This window comes from Hyposmocoma kahamanoa, unplaced genomic scaffold, assembly GCF_003589595.1.
Source record: "Hyposmocoma kahamanoa isolate Upper Pololo Valley unplaced genomic scaffold, ASM358959v1 130, whole genome shotgun sequence".
NCBI classification, from domain to species: domain Eukaryota; kingdom Metazoa; phylum Arthropoda; class Insecta; order Lepidoptera; family Cosmopterigidae; genus Hyposmocoma; species Hyposmocoma kahamanoa.
The window spans coordinates 185,249-211,791 of NW_020653462.1; the positions used below are offsets into that span (position 1 = coordinate 185,249).

General features: G+C 35.8%; 3 protein-coding genes across 3 annotated transcripts; 2 read left to right on the forward strand and 1 right to left on the reverse strand.

Moving 5' to 3' along the window:
- Window positions 1-8,047: 8,047 nt before the first annotated feature.
- Window positions 8,048-10,420, reverse strand: LOC113240313 (carbonyl reductase [NADPH] 1-like). The gene has a single exon (XM_026477586.1). It carries the CDS (start codon window positions 10,136-10,138, stop codon window positions 9,173-9,175), a length of 966 nt encoding a protein of 321 aa, XP_026333371.1. The 5' UTR covers window positions 10,139-10,420; the 3' UTR covers window positions 8,048-9,172.
- Window positions 10,421-13,284: 2,864 nt separating this feature from the next.
- On the forward strand, window positions 13,285-14,261 carry LOC113240314 (carbonyl reductase [NADPH] 1-like). The gene has a single exon (XM_026477587.1). It carries the CDS (start codon window positions 13,308-13,310, stop codon window positions 14,202-14,204), a length of 897 nt encoding a protein of 298 aa, XP_026333372.1. The 5' UTR covers window positions 13,285-13,307; the 3' UTR covers window positions 14,205-14,261.
- A 5,721-nt stretch (window positions 14,262-19,982) lies between these two features.
- Window positions 19,983-21,124, forward strand: LOC113240319 (carbonyl reductase [NADPH] 3-like). The gene has a single exon (XM_026477593.1). The coding sequence runs from the start codon at window positions 20,166-20,168 to the stop codon at window positions 21,048-21,050; it is 885 nt and encodes a 294-aa protein (XP_026333378.1). The 5' UTR covers window positions 19,983-20,165; the 3' UTR covers window positions 21,051-21,124.
- The last annotated feature ends 5,419 nt before the right edge of the window (window positions 21,125-26,543 follow it).

The following is a 26,543-nucleotide window of genomic DNA, read 5'->3' on the forward strand; positions in this document are numbered from 1 at the left end:
AGGGTAGTATATGACAAAGCTGCCAGAATGGAATTTGTTTGCATTTGTTGTTATATCTTCCATTACACACCCTGATGCTTTCCGTGTAGCCCACAGTTTGCCAAAGTGACCCCCCAGTGGGCGCTGAAGAGTCCTAAGGGGGCGGCAAGTGCCTCCGAAGCAATTGTAGAGCGTTGATCGCGTCCAGGGGTGCTACCGCATTTGATAAAATAAACCAGAATTTACTATTATAATGCCGTCCACTAACGAAAACGCGGCTAAGTGACAAATGGTTAAATAACCATTTCAAATAGCAAAACAATGGAGCACAAAACTCTCTTTTAAAAATTAGTTAACGTGTTCGACTTTCCGATAAGTAACTTACCCTAACGATGCATAACTGAAACATCATTAAACAATTTCAATATTTTATAACTATTTTATAGGGTTATGGCTTTTTATGATATCTGAAAATAATATTTTGTCACTTAGCCACGTTTAAACTACACTACTAACATATTTTTTTTTTACTTGTGATTTTTGTGTTAATAAAATACATGTTTTCAATTATATTTGTGGCGGTGGGGCCTTGAAATATTTTTATCTTGCCTAAGCGGGCGGTGAACCATAAAGTTTGGGAACCTATGGTGTAGATAGACTACACCATAGGTTCAGACCTGGGTTGTTGCTGATGCAGGTTTTTGGACCTTAAGATGATGAAAAGCGTCGATGACCTTGAGCGATCGATGTTTTAAGTCCCGCCTACTATATTACAATTACGAAATGAATTAGCTAGCTATCCATCATTCATATTTATAGTCCATCCAGCAACGCTATCGCGTCTCAGCTATCACTGCCGATCTTCGTATGCGTAAAAGAGAAGAAACTACCAACAGTTTGCGCGCGTCTCTAAAAACGGTTTACTTCCAAAATTAAGCTCAAAATGGAAAAAATAAAACATCCACGGTTTTCATTATTGGACAATACCTTATTCTTCCAAATTTTATCAATTTTACTTGGTATATTACGGATATATTTGCGTTGATAACGTAGAATAAGAGGTAACTTTGAAAATTTTTTTTAATTAGAAAATATTGTAAAATCGTGTTTTGAAAACAATAACATTTTAGATAATATGATGAAGAATAATATACATTTTTTCCACTACCACAAGTTGAACAGATCTTGTGAAGCGTAATTGACGGTATTCAGCGTCTTAACATCAACGGATGCTGATGTGGATGCTGATTTTATGTATTGAATAAAAAACGCGAAAAATTTACATCCTCACTACATCTATCTACTTGAAAGAGCTTTCTATTTTCTTTGGTATTATAAAATGTTATTTCAATGCTTCAGTGACATTTATGAACAAAAGAATCAATCTGCATGAAAACAATTAATCTGCCTATCTTAATCGGTCCCGAATTTTATCAAAGTTATATTTTAAAAAAACAGCCGAGCTGCTTTTTCGGTTTACAGTCCGATTGTGGAGGTTTGTAAATTATTCCAGCGTGCCTTTTAGGTCATGCCACGAATATCAGCATCGATGAATGCGGATGGAGATATTTTAATTTATGCTGATTATCCGCGGATGCAGATGCTTATATTCGCAACAGCCCCGGTTCTAATATAAAATCCAAGCAACACTGCTACAGCACCTTGAGTGAGACATAACAATAACAAGTCCCATGTGCCTGTAATTTCACCAGCACTCGTCTAAACTGAAACGCAGTAATGCTCACATTACTGCTTGGCGACAAGAATAGGTTAGGCGGGTAGCCCACAACATACATGTAAATTTCAAACCAATGTTTTCCTACAACGTAGAAGTGATATTGAGTAAACTACGCTTCTTTCTGAAAGACTCCATGGTTCAGGCCCGCTGGCAAAAATTATTACATATTATGAGGATCGTGTAGAAATGTAAACTATATACACAACAGCGTCTTCCAATTCCACAAAAAGAATATTTCTTACCTCTTACGAAAAAATCTATGAAGTATAATAAGAAGGCATAATCCACTTACAAATTTCGCAGACTTTGATACAAAAAAATCTAATTACCGAAACCTACGTAGACACATTTTTTTTTTCTAGGGAAACCCTGTATCGCGGGTGCCATAGACATACGCATAGACAACCACAAATAACACCCAAACTCCCGAAAGAAATAAATGTAGGCCATACAAATATTTCTCCCGGTCCGGGAATCGAATACGTGACATTTGCGTGGCAGTCCAGTATGGACGACAGTCCGAACTGTCTCCGTTCGGCCACGGAGACAGTTAATATATACAAAAATAGGCAGCTAATATATATAAATATATACGTATATGATATGGTATAATACGTATATTATATGTTAGTAATTATAATGTAAGTTTTTGTTAATACATTTAAATTTTTACCTACGAATGGTAACTACGTCTCCCTCTCTGTTCTCAGTTCTTCTCTGCCTCAAAGGTTTGTTTACCTCCGCCTCGGAGGTTTTCTGCACTTGACATCGCAAATTGCAATTGTAACTTCATTGAATTCACATTTACAGGTGCACAAATCCGTACCTCGGTATCGTTAATACGTATGGAAATATATGGATGCCAATTTATGTAACCCATTTAAAAATAAAAGTATCCTCAATACCGTTTACCAACGTTTACAGTGACAGCCGACCGCAAAAAATCACCCATTAGCCACTGCAAAAAGGTTAATCACGTAGATTAGCACAAATGGCCAGTCGCGTGCTTGTAATTGGCTTTCAGAGAAACCCTCTGGTGTAGACGAGGGAAGGAAAGTAGGACAAGTTCTGGAACACGTTACAGTTTGAAATATCCGAACTAAAACACTTAAAAATGAAAGGGGCAAGAATAGCTCCTTGTGGTACACCTCCTTCAAAGATACTTTTAAAGTATGATGTTTTGAAAACAATCAAGCAAATTATCGATATTGGAAAAAGCACCCAGAATACGTTGCCAAATGAAATATCGAGTTTCGCATTCAACATTTTTCACTTATCGATGGGAGTCGATCTTCAGTTCCGGTGTTTTAACTTTCAGATCTTTTTACTTGTTTTTTGCAAGTAATTTATATTTAGTGCTTTTTTATAATATCAACGTATGGGTCGAACAAATCGTGTATCTGATGGTTAGCGACACGTCCATCTATAAAAGTTGCAGTGTTACTTAGAGTTTGAAATCAATAAGATTTAAAGGATACTACCACAGCACTCGACACCCTGGGATATAAAGTTGACAATTGACAAGTCCGATACGCTTTTAGTTTACCAGCACCCTTATTACCCTTCAAAACTGGAACCTAATAATGCTCACATTGCTTAGCAAACATAGATATACGGTGGCAGTATGTCCTTCGACTCTTTTACAAGGACCTTTGTACTACTAAAATTTCTTTATTTAATTATCATTATTATAAAAAGCAAACACTAAGAAAAAATCCTTCGAACCAGGGCTTGACGCTCTCCCAACTGAGCTACCTTACGAATTTTTCTATGTGCTTGTTGCACATCTTTATTTTTGACCTGTGAGGAATCTATGAATTTTTTTCTTCACTCATCTCCTTTATTAATTTTAAAATTTTGTCCGACTTTATTGTGGAATAAAGTGAAACAAACCTCTTTACGTTTAAGAAATTTCTCTTGTGAGAAACTCCTAGCCACGTAAGCTGCCTCCTATCGAGCTACTTCGCGATACTGTCTGTATTGTTCGCAGATCATCCTCTAATACACCTTCTGCTTAGGGCAAGTAGCTGCAACTGCAAATCAATTCGACAGATTTAAATTCCAATTACATTTGCCTATACATATATCGTTTTCTGACACACTCTATAACTGTATTATGCATTGACATTTCAAATATTTATGACGTCATAATCTAACGTCACGACCCCACAGTACCTTAGTACTCTCTTGAATAAGACCTCTTTCGATGTAGTAAACGCCGATCGTTCCCTTGCGAAGCTTTTTCAACCGACTTGAAAAAAGGAACTTATCAATGCGACTGTATTTTTTGTGTGTATGTATGTTACGCGATTTGTAAACCGATTTTGATGATTCTTTTTTTCTTAGAAAGAGGGTATCTCAGTATTGGTCCCATTTAAATTTGAACAAAACATTTTTAGACCTTTTTATACGATATGGTCTCAGTTTTCTTTTGATTTGGTCAAAGCAATTTTTATAGCCGCCATAGCTTAATATTGCAAAACTTAAGTCACTGTGGACGGGCATGTTTCTTACACGCTGAACAGATAGTCGATGGGGCCAAAGAGTTCTCGAGTAGCGACCGCATACCGGGTGACGCAAAGTGGGCAGACCACCCACAAAATGATCTAGTAATGAACAATCTTTACCAGGCCATTCTGGGAATTCGCTAGATTATAGTTTCCCACAGGCGGTAGGTGCCTTGGAAGTAATTTTGGGAAGCATTGATATTATGATGAAACCTAAATTATCTGCATAGACTACACAAAATTTTTTTTTCTAGTGATATTTTGTGTTAAGTTAATATAAAAAATACGCATTTTTTATTATTTTTTCTGGTAGTGGGTTTTGAAATTTTTTTATCTTGCCTAAGTGGGTGGTAAGCCAAAAAGTTTGAGAACCTGTGCGCTGGATGGAAGCAGCGCAGAACCGGTTGTTATGGCGATCTTTGGGTATAAATGGCAATAAATAAATACAAATACAGATAAATACAGATACAGGTACAAATACCTAAGTCCAGTGGTGGACGTCTTTCACCTGAAATTATAATGATGAATTTATTCTTTAGTTGTCACCGGTTGCCTTCCACGATTTTATGAATCAATTTTCGAGATTTATTTCAACCGTCATTTCTGCAACTTTTTCTTTTTTTTAGTTTAAAAGTAAGTAAGTCAAATGACTTCCATCTCATCTGATGGAAACTGACAATGAGGAGGACGATGGAGCAACATACTTAACTCTACTAATTACCTTTTTTAATTTATTTTGTTATTAATAAATATCTTTCTTATAATTATTAATACAAAGACCGAACACTCAGAAAAAATTCCTTCGATCCGGCTGGATTCGAACCGACGTCTTCTAGCATACCGTGCCAGACGCTATACCAACTAAGCCACGGAACGGACCAGCGGACCTCACGAATTTTTCTATGCGCTTGTTGTCGTGTCTTTGTATTTGGTTTTTTCAACGACTTTTTAGTCGCCGTTAGCGCCATCTATGAGAAATCTATGAAAGTTTTATCACCCAGTTAAATACCTTTACAGCTACCGGCCCTGGCGAGAGATGTCGCTATTCACGGTAATTTAAATTTTTATTGAATTGATATTCAATTATTTTTTCTGAAATTACTCCACTAGTTAGTTATAATTATTAATACAAAGATCGAACACTCAGAAAAAATTCCTTCGATCCGGCCGGATTCGAACCGACGTCTTCTAGCATACCGTGCCAGACCTCACGAATTTTTCTATGCGCTTGTTGTCTTTTGGTATGTTGTCGTTTGCCTTGTGATATGCTAGAAGACGTCGGTTCGAATCCGGGTAATATCACAAAAAATAATTGAATGTTAATTCAATAAAAAATTAAAATATCTTTGTTTCTAAATAAATAGATATGTATTTCCAGTACTCGACTGTAATATTTGTTTTTATTGTCACTATGACCGTATGTACTAAATAAATAAAGAAAATACCTATAAATGCTTTCTGCTTTATGGCTGCACTGGGACATTGATAACGCACATCATGCATCATAATCATAAACTCGCTAATTCTGTCATATCGTCGAGGCCATGGATTGAATAATGTTATTTCAGCCTTCAAATCATAATACAAAAAAGGATCGTTTGAATTTATTTTATATAAAAAAGGAGGAAGTTTTTAATTCGGCTGTTTTTTTTTATGTGTATATTACGCTATAACTCCGATATTTGTGATTTCGATGATTCTTTTTTTTAGATAAAAGGTAAGTGTAAACCGATTTTGATGATTCTTTTTTTCTTAGAAAGAGGGTATCTCAGTATTGGTCCCATTTAAATTTGAACAAAACATTTTTAGACCTTTTTATACGATATGGTCTCAGTTTGCTTTTGATTTGGTCAAAGCAATTTTTATAGCCGACATAGCTTAATATTGCAAAACTTAAGTGACTGTGGACATGTTTCTTACACGCTGAACAGATAGTCGATGGGGCCAAGGAGTTCTCGAGTAGCGACCGCATACCGGGTGACGCAAAGTGGGCAGACCACCCACAAAATGATCTGGTAAAGAACAATCTTTACCAGGCCATTGTGGGAATTCGCTAGATTATAGTAGTCCCATTCAAATTTGAAAAAAATATTCTACCTCTAATGGTGGCAAAGGGGATTAATCAGGTTTATTGGATTCCACTCACTTTTCGTTAACCGGCTGAAATAAAACTTAGCAAATAGATGTAATTCCACAAGTTTTTTTTTACGAAACATTCAAATTAACATAACGATAAAATAATCACAAAACTTATTTAATGAAAATGGTACTATAATTCAACAAAGTGCAAAAAGTCCATTTACTTTTTTCAGTGTTCAAAAAACATGTCTATATAAAGAAAAAGGTATAATTTTACAAGTTTCTGTACTTCGCTCTTTAGAAAAAGGAAATTGCCTTCGTACAAAAAATGCGGTATTGTCTAGTGGTTTCGTTATAATGTACTGAAGATCTTGTTTATTCACATGTTTTTTATTAAGACTGTTTTTTATTAAAAGTCACGTGTGGCGCTCTAAATATTTACGTCATACACTCAATATGATGGAAATAATTTACCTATTCACGACTTTATTTGAATAAGAAAGATAAACGACACTCCCTTATTGCGAAATTCTAAGAACATCAAAGCTTCGGAGAGAAGTTTAATCGAGCGTTCGACGGACCCCACGGAAGTTTTGCCGCGCGTTTGGAGAAACTTAGCAGCAAAATGTAATGTTCCAGTAAAGATAAAACAAGATTTTTCGATCGAAATTAACTTCTGTGCGTATTTGTAATATCTACTTCGAGTTTATTAATTTGTGTAAAAGTATGTCTACATCTTAAAAATGGACACAGTATATATAGCCCAACTAACATTTTGATCTTATGAATAAGTGCTACATTAGCTGTATAAGAGAATTTTAAGGACCTAAATTTCTATAAAGACACCTATGAAAGAACCTAAAGGCACTTTAATAGCAGTAGAGCTCCTTGTGCAAGAGTTCGTCCAGAGTATACTGCCACCATACCTGTTTCTGCCGCCAAGCAGTAATGTCAGCATTACTGTGTTCCGATTTTTCTTACCCTTCGGTAAGAGGTATTGGTGAAATTACAAGCACATGAGACTTGTCAACTTATGTCTGGACGAGCGCAGTGGCAGAGCCCCTCAGATCTTTGCGTTTCAAAGCTCTGAGTGGCAGTGCAACTGTTATAGACAGGCATATAGCTTACTACCAAGCGCACGACTTGTACGTCCCAACACTTGATATTATAAAAAAAACTTACAATTGGTGATATACCGCGCTATTTTCATATAACTTTGATTTGGATCCACGATTTTAAAGCGTAAATTACTTAAAATTACAAACTTGACAACAAAAATTAAGACTACTAAGACACTGGAAACTTTCTTATTAACTCTTAGGGTTCGATAGACCTTGCTAGTATTTAAAAACTCTTTTTAAGAACGTCAGCCTTCAAATGTTAGTGGAAACCGTAGACTTGCTTTTAGTGTTTTAACTTCTTAAACCTATAAGAGTAAGTCGTACAACAGTTCCGATCAACTACATACAACCGTCTTAAGCAATATGTTTTTCGATTTTACTATTTCTTCTCTGGAAAGTTTAATTATTTATCCGTATAACCACAACAGAACATTATTGTCGAAGGTCCTGTGTATCGTTAATGATAAACACTATGAGCGCTATAAAAGTTTCCCGGAGGGCCAAAATGTTTGTTGGGAGACCCTTGTAGGACAATGTCAGGTTCTTAGGTTTTTGGAATTACTACTCATTGGATATGAAAATTTTATTTCAGACTTAAACAACAAACAAATTAACGTTTCGGGTTCTTGATCACATGGTCTCATGGTCATGGCTGACTGAGATGGTGTCAGTCATCAACCAGTTATGTCTAACATTAATACAAACAACCGTATTTTGAAGTATACTTGTAGTTACAAAAAATATCTGTTTAAGTAACTTATTTCAAATGTACTAAAGGACATATTTTGATTTACGTTACATACCATTTGCAATATATTTGTCATTTGATATTATAAAAAAAAATCTAGAACTATTTAACTTTAATTCAGGCAGTAATAGATATAGTATGGATACTTTCAATTATGTGCATTACAAAACTAAGGAAGATACAAAAGAAAGCTTAACTGCTCCCGTCATGCAACTTGCAGATTTTTGCAGAAATTGCGTAACAGACGCAATCGTCAATTGTAAAAATAACAAAAATAAGGGTATATATTAATAAGATTAAGCAATATCTAATCAACAACAATAATTAACTAAATAGGTAGGTAACTATAGTTAATGAAACTTTTTACTCTAACAGCGGTCAAAGTGTTATCTAGGCAAGATAATAACATCCGTGTGTTTATGAAGCGCATTAATGATGTAGGTACTTTCATTGTATATTATGACTTTGTAGCTGTTATATAATATATAATATACATACTTGCCTCTTCTGCGGGACCATCTTGTAAGGTTTAGTGCAATTTAACATAAAAATCCCAAATCTCGTTTCTCGTTACTCGTATTCATAGGAACGCTCATATTTTACCCTGGCATGGGAATTCAAAGAGAATTTATGATTTTTAAGTTATTTTTCGAGATGTAACGCCGAGCTTCCTCAGTGAGAGGCATTCCAGGCGCTCGGGAACAAATTTTATTCTTATATGGAATTTTAAAGTAAGCACTTTAACCCATTCGAGACTTGATAAATTAAAATACGCTTTGTTACAATTAATTTATTACCCTTATAAAACTTGATATTTATTCACTTAAAGTTTAAAATAGTGTTTTCTTGAATTAACGTATTGTAACAAATTTTTTTTATATTGACGGTAAACATCTTGTATTATACCTGTCTTGTACTATTATGTTTAAAACGATTACTCAGAGACCTAAAATGAAGCTAATAACTTATTGTCCTTACACTGGATTATGAGACGTAAATGTTAATATATTGGTTGCAGATTGGGTATTTCTATACCTGAATTCTTCATCACTTTTTTGAAATCTTCACTTTTTGCCAATACGTCCAAATTTGGATCAGCCCAATCTTTCTCCGTTTTATCGTGCCAAAAATACCTTCCTTTCACGGATTGATCAACGTCCAAAGCCAAATACGCAGGGGCCTCTCCCGACTTCTCTAGAGGAACTCTTCCAAGATGCTCAGTCAATTTAGGATTCTGCTTCATTAGTTCAACCAAGTACTCAGGAACAACCGTCTTTGTCATATCTGTCTGCACAAATCCCGGATGCAACGAGTTTATAGATATACCACGTCCAATCTCTCTTTGTTGAATCCTCGTTAACGCACATAATGCAATTTTAGAGATACGGTATGGGAGAAAGAAAGGCTCCTTAAAATCTTCCACCTTTAGTGTTTCATTTCTTACTGAATCCAAGAACCAGTCGACGAACGCATTAACGTCTTCTACTTTCACATCATTCTTTGTCAGCCTCTCAATCCAGTATTTGTTGTTCAAATTCGAAATATGACCACAATCACTCGAAATATTTATAACTCTAGCATTATCCTTCAGTATAGGATACAAATATTCTTGAATAATGAAAGCACTATTATAGTTAGTATCAATCACTTTTCTCGCGTCGTTGTAAGTTGTTTTTATGAATTCTGTTGTGATTTCTGCAGCGTTGTTTATTAAAATATCCAAGCCACCATGTTTTCCTTTTAAATGAGCAGCAAAAGCCCTGACACTGCCTTTATCAGTGATATCAAGTTGGTGAAATAGTGGGTTAAAACCTTCTTTCTTTAAATTCTCAACAGCTGCTTTTCCTCGGCCAACATCTCTTGAACACAAGTAAACTGTTGTAACACCTCGCCTGCAGAGCTCTGCAACGGTGGCATAACCTATGCCTTTGTTGGAGCCGGTGACCGCAGCGACTTTATTAGCCATGTTTTCCTCACGATATCAGAACTATACTGCCCGTCAACCGAAGACTAGCTGTTTATAGTCAATTTTGATAAAGCGCTCAGCGAACGGATTTGTCACTTTAAATACTTAGCGTGATAATAAATGGAATCGATTTGTTTACACAGAGTTGTACTATCGTGACACGGGTAAAGCCGTGAGCACACGACCTTCACATATCCGGTTTGAAATACGAAATGAAAAGTTCATGGATGTTATTCTATACGTTTAGCTAGTTAATTATGAAACACTGCAACAGATGGCGCTGGCGCCGTGTCGTGCCATACGTCCTGACCGCGATGCGGTCAGTTCGAACGCCTGACTAATGCGTTCTCAAAATTGCATCATTAATATACTCAACTATTTGTACAAAATTATATCGCAATATTAACAATTAGCAGCGTAACCAGGCTTACATTTCAGATGTAGGGTTGTTTTTATAATAAGAGACATATATCATACAATTTCATCAGCAATAGAATATTTCTACCGCCAAGTAGTAACGTGAACATTACAGCGTTCCGGCTTTGAAGGGTAAGGGTGCTGGTGAAATTGCAGGCACATGAGACTTGTCAACTTTACGGCTCAGGATGAGGGGCGCAGTGGCAGTGCCTCTAAGATCTTTGTAATTTAATGGTCTAAGTGACATTACAACTTGTATGGGTACACGTGTCGCTTAGCACCAAGCGCACTGGTTCGCGGCTTAACTTGATATCGTAAAAATATCTGTAATTCTACAATGACTTTACAATTTTTATTGTATTTTGTACGATACCCCTAGCGGCTACAAAGAACTAAACTTTGTAAATAAATATTGTACGTTGTGGCTAGCGACTTTAACGTGTAGGCAAAAAATGAAAATTAGCAGCAGTAGAGCTCCTTGCGAAAGAGTTCGTCGGGAACTACTGCCACCTTACCTATCTCTCCCGCCAAACAGTAATGTCAGCATTGCTGTGTTCCAGTTCTGAAGGGGTGCTGGTGAAGTTACAGGCACATGAGACGTCAACTTACGTCACAGGGTGATGAACGCAGTGGCACGGTAAAGTTTTGAGTGGCACTGCAACTGTTATGGACAGGCGTGTAGTTTACCATCACGCGCACGACTTGTTCGACCCGTCAATTGATATTATATAAAAAAGCTCGTGGCAGAAATACAGAATTGTGACAGTTATCGTGATATAATTTAAATATCCAATAGTTTTACCAACATCCAGCGGATGACATCACCAAATCGTCAATCCACCATATGAATGACCTGCCCACGCTTAATTATATAAATAAATGAATTTTTAATAATTTTAATTATAGTTAAAGTAATTTGGTAGAATAAAAAATGGCGTGATGGCTTGTTTGCCTTAAACAAGATAAAACCCACATCACGCCATTTTTTTATTCCACATTTACCATTGAGTTATGTAGACAAGGCAAATAGATGCAATAAAGTACTAATTGTATTCAATCTAAACAGTAATATAACAGTATGAAGTAATTTTGTAGTAGTTACATAATTCGTCTTTATCACATTCACAAATTCTTTTGTGTGGGACTTATAAAAGTGCTATTAAAAAACAATTATTTTGCTACTTATGTTAATTAATGTGTTGGTACTTAGTAAGTTGAAAATTATTTTATCTTATAGCAACGTAAAACAGTGCTTATGTCCTAAAAACTACTTTGTCAACGTATCGCAACCCCCTATGGAAAAAGCATAACTTTTTTAGACTACTTTTCTGGACGGACAAAAAACTGTTTAATTGAAAATTACTAGTAACAGTGCAATGTATCCTACATCGTAGGTTAATTGAAAACATGTTCTATATGCACAATTTGTTATATTAAAACACATATAAAATTAATTTCTTCTTGAGAGATGGTTTAAAAAATGTTTTCCATTTTTGTTTTTAAATTCCAACTTTTATGGTAACAATGAAATAATAATACTGCAGTATAAACAACGTCATCGATATTTAGCGAAATCCAGTTATTAAAATATCTGGAATCAGAAACGGCATCTACAACACCCAATAAACAGTTTTTCACTTCTTTTTTAATTTCTTCTTCTCATTGTCTAAATATAGCCTTACGTAGCGGGAGTTACGTGCATCGTTTAATTCTTACGGATTAAAAAGTACCTAATATTTTAATTTACTTCTAGTGAAGAAACTTATAAAGCCAGTCGTACGCTCGGTTTTAGTTCCCTTTCCGCATAGACGGTGGCGCCATGGTACTTTCCCGAGTTAGTGCGTTTGTTGCATCTGCGTCTGGGATCTACTATCGATCTCCGTCTGACATCCGTCCGAAACAATAACTGCCAAATAAGCAATACTTGACCAAATGAAAAGACGCGTGATGCGAATGAAGCTTCATACTTAACACTTGTCTTTTTATTTTGTCCAAAATTACTTATTTGGCAGTAATTGTTTCGGACGGATGTCAGACGGAGATCGAGAGTAGACCCCCTGGTTGGAAACAAAATACCGCGAAAACTTCAGAATTTGGGTTCGTAATTTTGTTGCAGAGCGAATTGAAATATTTCTTTTCTCGTAACAGAAATGAAAAGTAAAGTTTTCACCACGACTTTTAGACTCGCGACTCTCGGAGCAATGGACAGCATCGCTAAAGCTCGGATGTCTAAAACTTCATGTGCCAATATCTCGAAAGCTACCAAAATGCAAATTAGATCAATTACATGGTTTCAAGCTAGGCATTCCCTGAACTGTGAGTGCCAGAACAACAAAATTAACTCCTTGTTACTACCCAAAACACTCAGACAATAACTAATTTAGGAAAGTTCATTAATCAAATTGGTCCTTCCGGAAATCGAACCCGGGACCTCCTCACTTTGTGCCCATATACACTAGGCCACCGAGATCATCTTAAGAAAACTGTAAAATATAACGATTGGACGAACAGTCAAATAGACGTGATAACACTTTAAAGATATCTGCTTTGGCTATAGCCCTTAGTAAATTTTCAAGCATCTCTATCGAAACGTATTACGTCTTACTGTGTTATCTTTAGGGCAACAAAATAATGTTATCAGCTACAAGTTTATCCACAGCCAAACAAACAGCCCGATCACCTGATGTTCTATATACATATAAAAGCCGCATAGTATTACATCTAGTTTATTGTAAGCTGTCGACCCAGAAACATGTCTGACAAAGTAGCTGTGGTTACCGGCTCAAACAAGGGCATAGGATTTGCCACTGTACGAGAGTTGTGTCAAAGAGGAGTTGGAACTGTGTACTTAACAGCAAGAGATGTAACAAGAGGTAAGGAAGCTGTAGAAAAACTTAGAAAAGAAGGTCTGAATCCACTGTTTCATCAACTAGACGTGACTGATAGAAATAGCGTTAAAGTTTTCGCTAATCACCTGAAAGAAAAGCATGGAGGATTAGATATTTTAATCAACAACGCTGGAATTCTCGTTAAAGATTTATATAAAACAACTTACGAAGACGCTAACCACGTGATTGACGTAAATTATAGAAGTTTATTTATAATTCAAGAATTCCTATTTCCTATTCTAAAAGATAACGCTAGAGTGGTGAATGTTTCAAGCGATTGCGGTTTTATTTCTCACATTAAAAATCCTTATTGGGTCCAACGCCTCACCAAGAAGGATATCAAAGCAGCAGACGTGAACGCTTTCGTTGATTGGTTCCTGGATTCAGTTAAAAATGGGACTGTGAAGAAAGAAGATTTCGAAGAAATGGAAATGCTTGCTTACAGAATTTCAAAAGTAGCTGTCACTGCGTTGACAAGAGCGCAACAAAATGAAATTAACCGAGGAATCTCCATCAATTCACTAAACCCTGGGTACGTTCAAACAGAAATGAATAAAAACGTTGGATATATACCTTTGGAAGAATCAGGAAAGGCTCCTGTTTATTTAGCTCTTGATGTTGACCAATCAGTAAAAGGAAAATACTTCTGGTACGATAAAACTGAGAAGGACTGGGAAAATCCAAGTTTGCAGTTGCACAGCAGATTTGACGAATACGAACAAACATTGAGGGAGGCTGGAGTTTTGTCATTATTTGGTTGAGAAGATCTATATACAACAATTTTATTAAAGTAAACAATATGCAACTTATATTAAACATCAATAAATACAATAAATACTTTTATTTAATTATTTAATTCTTTATGCTTAATAATTTCTTAATTAGAAACAAAATAGAGTAAAGTAAACAGTCTGTGAAACGAAAGTAACAAAAAAAATTAAAAATGTTATTTGGTTACTGATAGCCAGTGCAGTTAGATAAAGATGTATGGAAAGACGACATGGCTCCAGAATCCACACAAATTTGATTCAAAGTGTATTCCATAGCATTTAAGTTTATTTGAAAAGAGCAATCCCTAGAGTTTCTTGCTCGTTCTTCTCAGGGAGGTCAGCGTAGTGAACGAGCAGTAGCTTAAATGTGACGTTTTCAAGTGTAAATTTATTTTACCTATGGAATAAATAATCTTTGACTTTGACTTTGACTTAGTCATAAAAATTTATTACTTAAATCGATAAACAACATACATATACCAGAGAACTCTAGACAAAACGAATTTAATTGGAAGGAAGTTTTGTCCTTAACTTTTAAATCCCCTTCTAAAGCGTCTATATATTCTGGTGAGGTAATCGCTGTTTTTGAGGCAGTCTCATATGTTGAATCTCACAAAGTAGACAAATCTGTAAATTTTACAGTTTCTCGTAGCTGCCTTGACGATCTGTTAAAGTTCCCCTTTCGTAGCAAAGATGTTCATCCAATCAATCTTAAAAGATAAGAGATTATTACAAATGCTCTAATCTTGGCATTCAAATTGTTCTTGTTTGGATTCCTGAACACGCTGGCATTCCTGGGAATGAACAAGCGGATAGTTGGGCTAAATGGGCGATTCATTCTGGTACCGTTATATATGATAAATGTTTTTCTCAAGATTTACGCTTTCAGGCTAAGGTTGATTTACTCAATAACTGGAACGCTTACTGGTCGTCTTCAAGCAGTAAAAAAGGCAAATACTATGCTGGTCTTCAACCAGTAATACCCAACTATCATTGGTTTTTTTTAATTCCATGAAGCCAGTAAAAGAACTACTTCCACTATTATGCGATGGCGCCTAGGCCATAACTGCAGACCCACTTTTCTTGCTAAGCTCAGGATAAGGGATCACTCCCTTTGTGAGTGCGGTCTTGAGGAAGGAACTCTTGACCTTATATAATATATTTTTAACTATTCATTGTATCCCGTCTCCGTTTATACGATCTTCTTCTAGATTCTATCCCTCGACCCACAAATTTTTACAGTATTCTTTCTCCCTTTAAACCACCTCTACTATTTATTCTATTTAAATATATTGAACAAAATAACATACGTCTATAACATTTATTATGTGCCCAGCATGTTTTTATGTTTTGCTTACAAAGTAGTTAGTCAAATAACGTCGTGTTTTGTCTTTGTCCATAGGATGATAGAACCGATCATCGTAGCTTGAGTGCGTTCCTGGCAATCTTGATATAAACCGTGCATTTTTCAACCCGGACACTGGCAGAATTGTCCTCAGTGGGACAGAAGCCAAAACAACAAAAAAAAGAGGAAGTTTTGATGAACTGAAATTAACTACTCTGTTATTAATACATACTCTTGTGTAATGGACAGCTCCAGTCGGTTTGAGTGAGCATGAGACTGGTTGAGCCGATGCTGAGTGTAAAATTTTTAAGCAAGGAAGGAAGGCCGCCTTACACACAACGAAAACAAGTTTCAAGTAGAAATAACCAAATGCTTTATTTTAAATTTAAAGCTGTAACACGTTACATACGTTCTGGTTAAATATAAGGGTACATTATGAAGAACCAATATTTTATTTCCCCGAGTTTACGTGACGAGTTTACAAATATGCTTTTTGCTTTTATCAGTTACACATGTAAAAGGTTAATTTTAAGTATACTTAGAGCTAATTCACTGCACTAAGAGTTTTTGAAAGTACATGAGTGGCACACGGAGATATCACTTATACATCACTTACCTGGAGGTTACTGAATGTACTTTTACATTACATACCAGGTTCACCGCGAAGAAAGTGGAGTTTCTACAGGAGCAACGCAAATACGTGTGAATGCCGACCACCCGTGGAGCACATGACACGTGGTCGTTCACAGCTGAACAGAAGTTACGCCACTTATGTCTCAGCCGTTTAGTTGATGGCAAAACTCGAAATTAAAAGGTACAAGGAAAAAAAACCCTGCAACAATACAGACACAGTACACTGAAATAAATAAAGAAACATCTCGCGAAGGAAAGAATCCAGAGGTCAACCACCATGTGGTCCGGTGACATGGATTTTATATCTTGTACAGGGTTCGGAGACCCAAAATTCTCGGCATCTGGAAGGACTTTAGTAAACGTAACGTCATAGGGGGGTTGAGGAGATGGGGCGGGGGAGGAGACCCCCCTGCAAAATTTCAAAGTTAGGACGTTGATAGTTTTCGAGATATTAATTTTTGAAAATTCGGAAAAAATGGCTCCAAAATTATGTATTTTCGCACCAAATGCACAGAGAAAAAAGTAAAAAATGTGGAAATGAGGGGTAGGCGAGGGGAAAACGAAGTTTGAAACTAAGAATATTAATAGTTTTCGAGAAAAAAAATTGTGAAAAATAACCTTAAAATCATATATTAGGGGTTAAAGTATGAAATTGCCGTTTTATTGCAATAGGTTCTTTGAATTTTCATAGAATCTTCATGGTTTGAGGTTTTCGAATGAAACTTTTTTCAAATGGTTTCTGTGATTTTTTTTTTTTTTAATTTGAAACATTTGAATATCGACTTTCAATAGTTTTTGTTATTCAATTTAGACAAGAAAGATGGATACTGCGAAAATTCGAGTGATTTTTGAATACGAGTTCCGACGCGGAACTAACGCGGCAGAAACAGCCCGCAATATCAATGCTGCGTTTGGAGAGGGGTCTACTAATGAACGCACCGTGCGATTTTGGTTTAAACGCTTTCGTGATGGAAATTTCGACTTAAAGAACGAGCCACGAGGAAGACCGCCCACACAGGTGAATAACGATGAATTAAGAGATATAGTGGAAGCCGATCCTAGTCAAACTACCCAGGAATTAGCGGCATGGTTTAACGTTACCTTACCCACAATATTGACTCACTTGCGTCAAATCAATAAAATAAAAAAATACGAAAAATGGGTGCCTCATGATTTGACTGATCTGCAGAAAGAAACGCGTGTTGAAACTTGTGTTGCCTTGTTGAACCGGTACAGAAATGAAGGAATATTGGATCGAATTGTAACATGTGATGAAAAGTGGATTCTTTATGATAACCGGAAAAGAAAAATGCAATGGCTGACCCCAGGTCAAATGCCACAACAGTGTCCTAAAGCAAAACTTACTAATAAAAAGGTAATGGTAACTGTTTGGTGGTCTCATCATGGTGTTATTCACTATAGTTTTCTCCGATCTGGTCAAGCAATAACGGCAGATGTCTATTGTGCCGAACTCCGAACCATGTTGACAAAACTAGCAGTAAAACAGCCCCGACTCATGAATCGATCTTCACCATTATTGCTCCACGACAACGCGAGACCTCACACAGCACGAGAAACCATTTTGACCCTTCAGGAACTGCAGTTAGAAACCATTCGTCATCCTCCGTATTCACCAGACCTTGCTCCAACGGACTACCATTTTTTTCGTGATTTGGACAATTATCTACGTGACAAGAAGTTTTCTTCCCAGGAGGCAGTACAAAATGCTTTCACACAGTTTGTGCAGTCTAGATCGTCGGAGTTCTATCGCAAAGGCATTAATAACCTTCCCATTAGATGGCAGCAATGTATAGATAATAATGGCAACTATTTTGATTAAATAAATTTGTTAAAAATTTAAAAAATAAACAATTTAGATTTTCAGTACAAATCGGCAATTTCATACTTTAACCCCTATTATTTTGACGTTAAGTGCACACGCGGACTCCAATATCTACCTATATCGATCCAATTCGTTTTTGCCCAGAAAGATTTCCGCGTTTTTATAAAAAAAACCTAACTTAACCTATATCTATCCAATTCATTTTTACCCAGAGGAACTTCCGCATTTGTATAAAAAAAAACCTAACTTAACCTAAATAATCCAATTGGTTTCTGCCCAGAGGAACTTCCGCGTTTGTATAAAAAAAAACCAGACCTAACCAAAATAATCCTATTCGTTTTTTGCCCAGAGGGACTTCCGCGTTTGTATAAAAAAAACCTAACTTAACCTAAATAATCCCATTCGTTTTGTGCCAGAGGGACTTCCGCGTTTGTAAAAAAAACCAGACTTAACCTAAATAATCCAATTGGTTTCTGCCCAGAGGGACTTTCGCGTTTGTATAAAAAAACCAAACTTAACCTAAATAATCCAACTCGTTTCTGCCCACAGGGACTTCCGCGTTTGTATAAAAAAAACGTGACTTAACCTAAATAATCCAAGTCGTTTCTGCCCAGAGGTACTTCCGCGTTTGTATAAAAAAAAAAATAATTTAACCTAAATAATCCAATCCGTTTCTACCCAGAGGGACTTTCGCGATTGTAATTTAAAAAACCTAACAATCTTTATACACAACGAACAACAACTTAAATACGCAGTAAAAACACTCTGTAAATGGCTAAAACGCTTACAGTGAAAAGCCAAGAGAATTAAGAAAAAAACAAACGCGATAAATGACGTTGCGTTTTATTGTTGAAATTACGAAATTGTTATTGAATTACCATTGCTATTTCAAAGTAACCTTCTTGAAATAATATTTTAAATATAATGTAAATGCTATTAAAAAAGCAAAAACCAATAAAACATAATATACTTTCAAAATTTAAACAACACATGATATAATACAGTGGAATGTCGAAACGCAAGACATTAAATTGCGTGAGCGTGCTTTTTTGACATAATTTTTGCATTAGTTAGTTGTCAAATGCGTTTTTTTGCTTTAATTTTCCAGATTCAAAAATTATTTTCTCGAAAACCTTGGGCGTCCTAAAACTGAAAATTTGTGGAGGGGTTCCTTTTGATTATGTCTATCTCCAAAATTATTTAATTATATTATAATATTTGAACGCCCAACTCGACGTCACGTATGTTTTTTTTATTTTTCTCTTGGCAAACTAATTGGCGGCGTTCGGCCTGGATATAGTAAAGAACAGCTATAATTTACAAAAAGCTCGACTACAAAAGTAAAATCGAATTTAATGGTCTGCAGCACTAGTATTTTGCGTTACCATACCAGAAAAATTAGCGAGGGTTGGTGTTTTCAAAAATATGTCAAACTAAAGGATACCCACCCATTCACGGTATTCATTTTGTAGAAAAATCGTTCACCAACAAGTAATAAATACGTCAAGGGTTTAAATACATTATATAGATTACACTTTGGGTCAATGGATTACACCAACACTTTATGGGTTTCAAATAATTTACTTAATTATTTCTAAACTACAATGTCAAAGTGACATTTTGTACATGAATGGTGAAAATCGAAGGTGAAAATTACCAAGGAGAGAAGAGAAATTGCATATTCTCATTCTCACAGGACATTGGCGAAATCGCCATTTTTTTGTATAATTTTTACAATAATATTAAACTACTGTACATAGTTACTTTTACTTGACATTGGCAAAATCATTGATTATTTCAATGGAGCCATAACATTTAAAAGAAGAAGAAGAAGAGAAGAGAAATTTTGTTTTTGTTTTGAATTTACGAGATCTACCAAAAGAAACGTGTTGCACTTGAAATTTTGTTACAGTTACATAACAAACAGGTTGGAAACAAAAGTAATGTCAATGGTGTCACCAAATATATATCTCAAGCGATAAATAAATCAATAGATTGTATGAATCAACAATTTTTTTTAACACCCACTATCTAATCAGAAACTCAAAGATTACATAATCTTTTCCAAAGCGTATATGAATCTCACACCACAAATCAATGTTCAGTGTACATTACCTGGTAACGCGAAAACATGTCTGATAAAGTAGCTGTGGTTACTGGTTCCAATAAAGGAATAGGATATGCTATAGTAAAAGAATTGTGCAAAAGAGGAGTGGGGAACGTCTACTTGACTGCAAGAGATGTAGCAAGAGGTAAAGCAGCTGTAGAAGAACTAAAGAAAGAAGGTCTTAATCCACTGTTCCATCAATTAGAAGTTACAGACAGAGACAGTGTAAAGACATTGGCTAAGTATCTAAAAGACAAGCATGGAGGTTTAGATATTCTTATCAACAACGCAGGAGTCATAGTCCAAGATCTTTACAATTCTACTTATGAAGACTCTAAACGAGTAATTGACATTAACTACAGAAGTTTACTTATCATTCAAGAAAACCTATTCCCTGTTCTGAAAGATAATGCCAGAGTGATAAATATATCTAGTGATTGTGGGCATATTTCGAATCTTCGGAATTCATATTGGATCAATCGTTTAACGGCAGAAGATTTAAAGTTAGAAGATATAGATGCTTTCGTGGATTGGTTTTTAGATGCGGTCAAAAATAGAAATTTAAAACGTGAAGATTTTGTTCAAATGTCAATGCTTGCATATATAGTCTCAAAGATTTCTATGTGTGCATTGACTAGAATACAGCAGAAACAAGTTGGTCGCGGGATTTCTATTAATTCCTTGCATCCTGGATTTGTGCAAACAGACATGACAAAGCATGTCGGAATGTTGACTCTCGAAGAATCAGGAAAAGCTCCTGCTCACTTAGCTCTGGATGTGGATCAATCAGTGAAGGGAAAGTACTTTTGGTTCGACAAGACAGAGAAAGACTGGGCAGATCCAAATCAGGCATTATATTGCAGATTTGAAATTTTTGAAAAGTTTTTAAAAGACGCAGGTGCATTGTAATATGCTTTATACACTTATGGTATCAATTACATGATTAATAAGTACACACAGTCGGTTACTTTCATATGCTTGCATGTGTTTTATGATTAAATAAATAATTAAATGGCATCTATTTCTTTTATTGGCGGTAGGGATATGTGTACAAAAGTTCACCCAGGTGGGTGCCATTATCTGTACCTCCACGGCGCATGTTTTATTATTGTTTTATTATTAACCGACTTTAAAAAAAGAAAAAAGGAGGAGTGCCTCAATTTGAGTGTGTTTTTTTTGTATGTATGTTACGCCATAACTCATTTGTGAACCGATTTTGATATTTTTGAAAGAGGGTACCTCAGTAATGGTCCCACTTCAATTTTAAGAAAATATTGCACCTCTAAGGGTGGCAAAATAACGGACGAATGACTTGAAGTCGGATTTTAACCGACTTCAAAAAAGGAGGAGGTTCTCAATTCGACTGTGTTTTTTTTATGTATGTTATGCGATAACTTCGGTATTCGTGAACCGGTTTTCATGATTTTTTTTTTGTTGGAAAGGGGATACTTCCATAGTGGTCCCATTTCATTTTGAAGAAAATCATCCACCCTTAAGGGTGGCTGTTCACGCATGAAGATTCATTTTTATAAATAGCGTCTAAATTTTACTAAAGGAGCAATTATTTGAATGGTTCATTTTGCTATTTCTCCAATTCAAGGCGCTTTCTCGCAATATACTTTTGAGTAGTTTGAACCGATTTTTATTATCTCCAGTGTCAAGTCCTGTATAGTGGCGAACTAGGGAATATTTCAATAAAACTTAGCAAATAGACGTAATTCCACGTGCTTTTGAGGTCCGTTTTTTTAGTACTCTGTACTGAGATTATCACTGTTCGCATCATCGTGACTATCCATAAGTTGTGGTAGTCAAGTTTCATCAGGTGGGCTGATTAAAAATAACTTGGCAAACTACCAATAGGTTTTTTTAAATATAAACAGCCTTATTAAAAAAGCGGCGCATCGGTTAAAATCTCCGAGAGAGTTAATAATAAAAAGTAGGGCAATTTGCGGTTCTATTAGTGAACATATTTCTTTCTTAGTATTTTAACTAGCAAACACATACATTATTATTTTCTTCGTGTGTTACAATGTATATAGTGACTCTTAATTATTTTCATTGTATACGTGTACCGACCTAGATTGTTCTGGCGGCTGCAAGCAATTAATTTCCAATATAATTTTAATATATAACATTTCCTTCTGATAAATGTATCAACAACTTTTGATATATTCATACGTTTTTACGTATCTCAGTGTGATATAATTCTACTCATCGATACAAATAACTTTTTTTACATATTATGTACCTCACTCAATTTACGGACCAACGCTACAACGATAACAATACCAACAGAGACTTGGTATGCATACTTTTTGATTATTGATTTAATTTTTTAAATGTATGCATTATGTATTTCAATTTCACTTAAAATCAAAACTACCAATAAAAGGGAAAAGACGTTGAAAGTTCTGTGAAAATGGTACCACTGGAAATTGCTACAAGGTATTTTTATAATTCTAAGTGACGGGACGAACGAGTCGTGCGCCTGATAGTAAACGACACGCCTGTCCATGACAGTTGCAGTGCCACTCAGAGCTTTAAATCGCAAAAATATGGGGTGCACTGCCTCTGCGCCCATCGCCCTGAGACATAAGTTGAAAAGTCCCATGTGCCTGTAATTTCACCAGCAAACTTACCCTTCAAAACCGGAACGCAGTAATGTTTACATCACTGCTTGGCGGCAGAAATAGGTAAGGTGGCCGTACTTCCCTGGATGAACGCTTGGCTTAATGCTACTAAAAGTTTGAGAATGTTTTTCAAATACGCATTTGTTGGTTCATAAAATTACCTTGAATTATGTGAGATTGCAACGAGGTACTGTTTTATCGAAATAAATGTATTAATTTTCATATGCTCTGAGTACATAAGTAAAATTGATTATGTAGCCCTAATGCAGGCCCTTATCAATAAGTGTCAGTAATTTTTCGATAATATATTGATAATTTTACACTCAGGAAAAATAACTATGTTATAAAATTTTGCAGTGGCACGGCTGCCACGCCACGGACGCGACGCAGACGCGCCACTGCAGTGCTTCTATCAGCGTCTAATTTGAAGGCGCCCTTCGCAAGTAATAAATGCCATGTTTTTAAACAAATAATTTCACTTTTCATTGATCTAGTTTTATTCTCGACAGTACTTATTAGAAACGGTTGAGTCCCCACTCAACCGTTTCTATTAGTAGTATAACTGGAAATAAAATTCCACTTCTCCTCTCATCTGTCTACTATTTCCATCAACAGATCAGTTCTAGATTACCATAACATTTGACTTTTATTGAAATTACACTCAAATACCAAAGTTTTTAAAAACGGTTAACAAAAATGTGTGGAATTCAATAAACTGGATTCATTCCTAATTTGCCACCCTTAGAGGTGGAATATTTTCTTTAAATTTAAATAGGACCACCCCTGACGTACCCTTTTTCCAACAAATAAAGAATCATCAAAATCGGTTCACGTCGGAGTTATCGCGTAACATTCATACAAAAAAAAACGGCAGAATTCAGAAATTCCTCCTTTTTGAAGTCGGTTAAAAATTATTTCCCAAAACAAAGTTTTTATTACGTTGAACTACAAAATTATTTACACTTCGTAGTTCAATGACATTACAACAATTGTTATAGAAACGAAATACCTCGGTGGACTCTCACCCCGCGATTTTTTTTTCTGAGTGTATAAAATAATTTTCATATTATTTATTATAAATCTACAAACTGTGTCGTATAGACAGCGAGACACTTTTACCCGGGCTTATCTAATTCCTATCTACTATAGCAATTGCAGCCCGCTAGATTGTCGACGTTAGTTAGTAGTTTTAGGAGCAGTATAGTTTCTTGTGAAAGAGCTCTCCCAGGAAAGTACAGTTATTGCCATCTTGCCTATTTCAGCCGCCAAGCTTTAGTGCGTTTGGAAGGGTAAAGGTGCTGGTGTAATTACAGGCACATGGAACTTGTCAACTCACGTCTGCAAATGCCATGGACAGGCGTGTCACTTAACACCAGGCAAACGTTTATTATATATTGGACAAATACGTTTTGTTTTTAAACTACCTCTACAAAGGGAACAGACTACCTAAATGGATTTTCCACATGCAGACAAAAGAGATTTCTCTAATTGCACGCGTATGAAATTGCGGGCATAAACTAGTCATTTTCAAACAAACTAAGCCACAAAATATATACATAGATACACTACACCAGCAAAACTTTATCACACAACTCCAATAATCTAGCGATAGTGCGAGAGATAAACATGTATAAAATACGTGTATAACCTTAATTAACCTTATTCTATGAAACACAGTGTGGTTTTAAAGACAGAATGCTGAACAATTAGAGAGTTGTGTGTCAGCATCGTCTTCCAGGCCTGAGGTTACAAAATGTCCAAGACACTTAAAGTTTTCCACTCTATTACACCATCTAGTACACCCGTAAAGTTTATATACGTTCTGATATTCTTTAACTGAGTCGAAAAATAAATTAACACTAAAAATTTGGTCGCACTTCAGCAACGCTATAGTCGCGCGGATGCAGCGCGGCCGCCGCTTCTAACAGCGGCTAATGTGAACGCGCCCTAACAATAATAATATACATGTACCGCACACATACATACAACAGAGGATACACACATCATGTCCCATTTTCTCACAGGAACGACTGAAATTCAGCGTCTGTCTCGCCACAGACAGATATGTTGCTGAGGCGAATCCTTTTCTTCTTTTGCGCCACTACGTAACACTTACTTACCTATTAACCTAAAATTACTCCGTCACTTGTTCTTTTAGTTTTAAGAATTAGATTTAGTGTCAGAGTGGTTACACACGGCGAATTTTAGCAAACAAGCGATTGCATCGATGCAATCGCCTATAAATCCCAAGCGTAGCGATGCAATCGCGCGTTTGCGTCACTGCTTAAAATCGCGCGCGTTTGTAAAGAAAGACTAATCGCTACTGCATCGTATTTGCTTCGCTACTAAAAGTCGTCGTGTGTAATCGCTCTTAGTGACTTAATTTAATGAATAAACGTTTTTCTTTCATTCATTCTTTTAGAAAGAATGAATGTTGGTAGTTTGACAGTACAAATTTATAGAGCGTATGTGAATGGAGGCGTGGGGAGAGATAGACTTCGGCGTACATATCTCGATCAGTTTGGGAATGACTTTGAAAATGGCCTGGTCAATAATAACAAGAATAAACGGGCATGTGTAAAGAGACTGATAAGAGTGGAGGAGGCGAAGGTTTGTCGAATATTGCAATCATACCAAAATTAACTTTATGTTAACTGTATAAGGTACAAACTAGATATGAGCCAAAGAACGGTCGCGCGTCTTCCGGAAAATTCTCACGCAGTCTCGGGATTTCGTAACTAGTTTGTAAGTTACACAATTTATATAAAGTCCATTATGCTATGTACAATTTCAAGATTAGTAGAGCTCCTTGTGTTTCTACCGCCAATCGATAATCTGAGCATTACTGTGCTCGTTTTTAAGGGTAAGGGTGCTGGTGAAACTATAGGCACATGGGACTTGTCAACTTATGTCTCAGGGTGACGGGCACAGTGACAGTACCCATAAGATCTTTGCGATTTAAAACTTGAATGGCATTGCAACTGCTATGGACAGGCGTGTCGCTTATCACCAGGCGCACGACTCGTTCGTCCCGTCACTTGATATCATTAAAAAAATAAAAACAATTTCGTTACCGAAAATTCCTTCAATATCGTTCAAACGCGACGTAATTTGGTCACAATATCATACACTATCGTCTCCGCACATTGCCACCCTAATCTTTCTGCGGAAAAATATCGTAATGGTGATGTCGAAGTGAACCCATTCAAAGAAGTACTGCCACCTTACCTATTTATTTATTTATTTAAATGCAAGTCACAACAATATATTTCCATTAAAAATCTTATTGCTATGACACCCCGCGGGGGTATGGCATTTGGTCCCTATTTTATATAAAACAAAATAATACCTTAAAATTACATGATTAAAATTACATGTCAGTATTCATCATTGGTCTTCGTCAAATACATAAAATATCATAACATTTTAGTTTAATTACAAAATTACATTAATTTGTCATTATAAAATTCATTTAAATTATAATAACATTTGTCAATTAACAATATTTTTAATTTGTTATTGAAAATTCTATAATTAGTTTCACTTCTAATGTGCTCGGGTAGTTTATTGTGGATTTTTATAGCATTATAGTACGGACTATTCTGATACATGCTAAGTGTACATTGCGGAAGGCTTAATGTATTCTTAAATCTAGAGGGTCTTAGTGAAGTGGGTACGGCATTAATAAATAATTCCCGGTTTTTCCTAATAAATTTAGCAATTTCTAATATGTACATAGAGGGCAGGGTTAGTATTTTTAATTTTTTTAAAT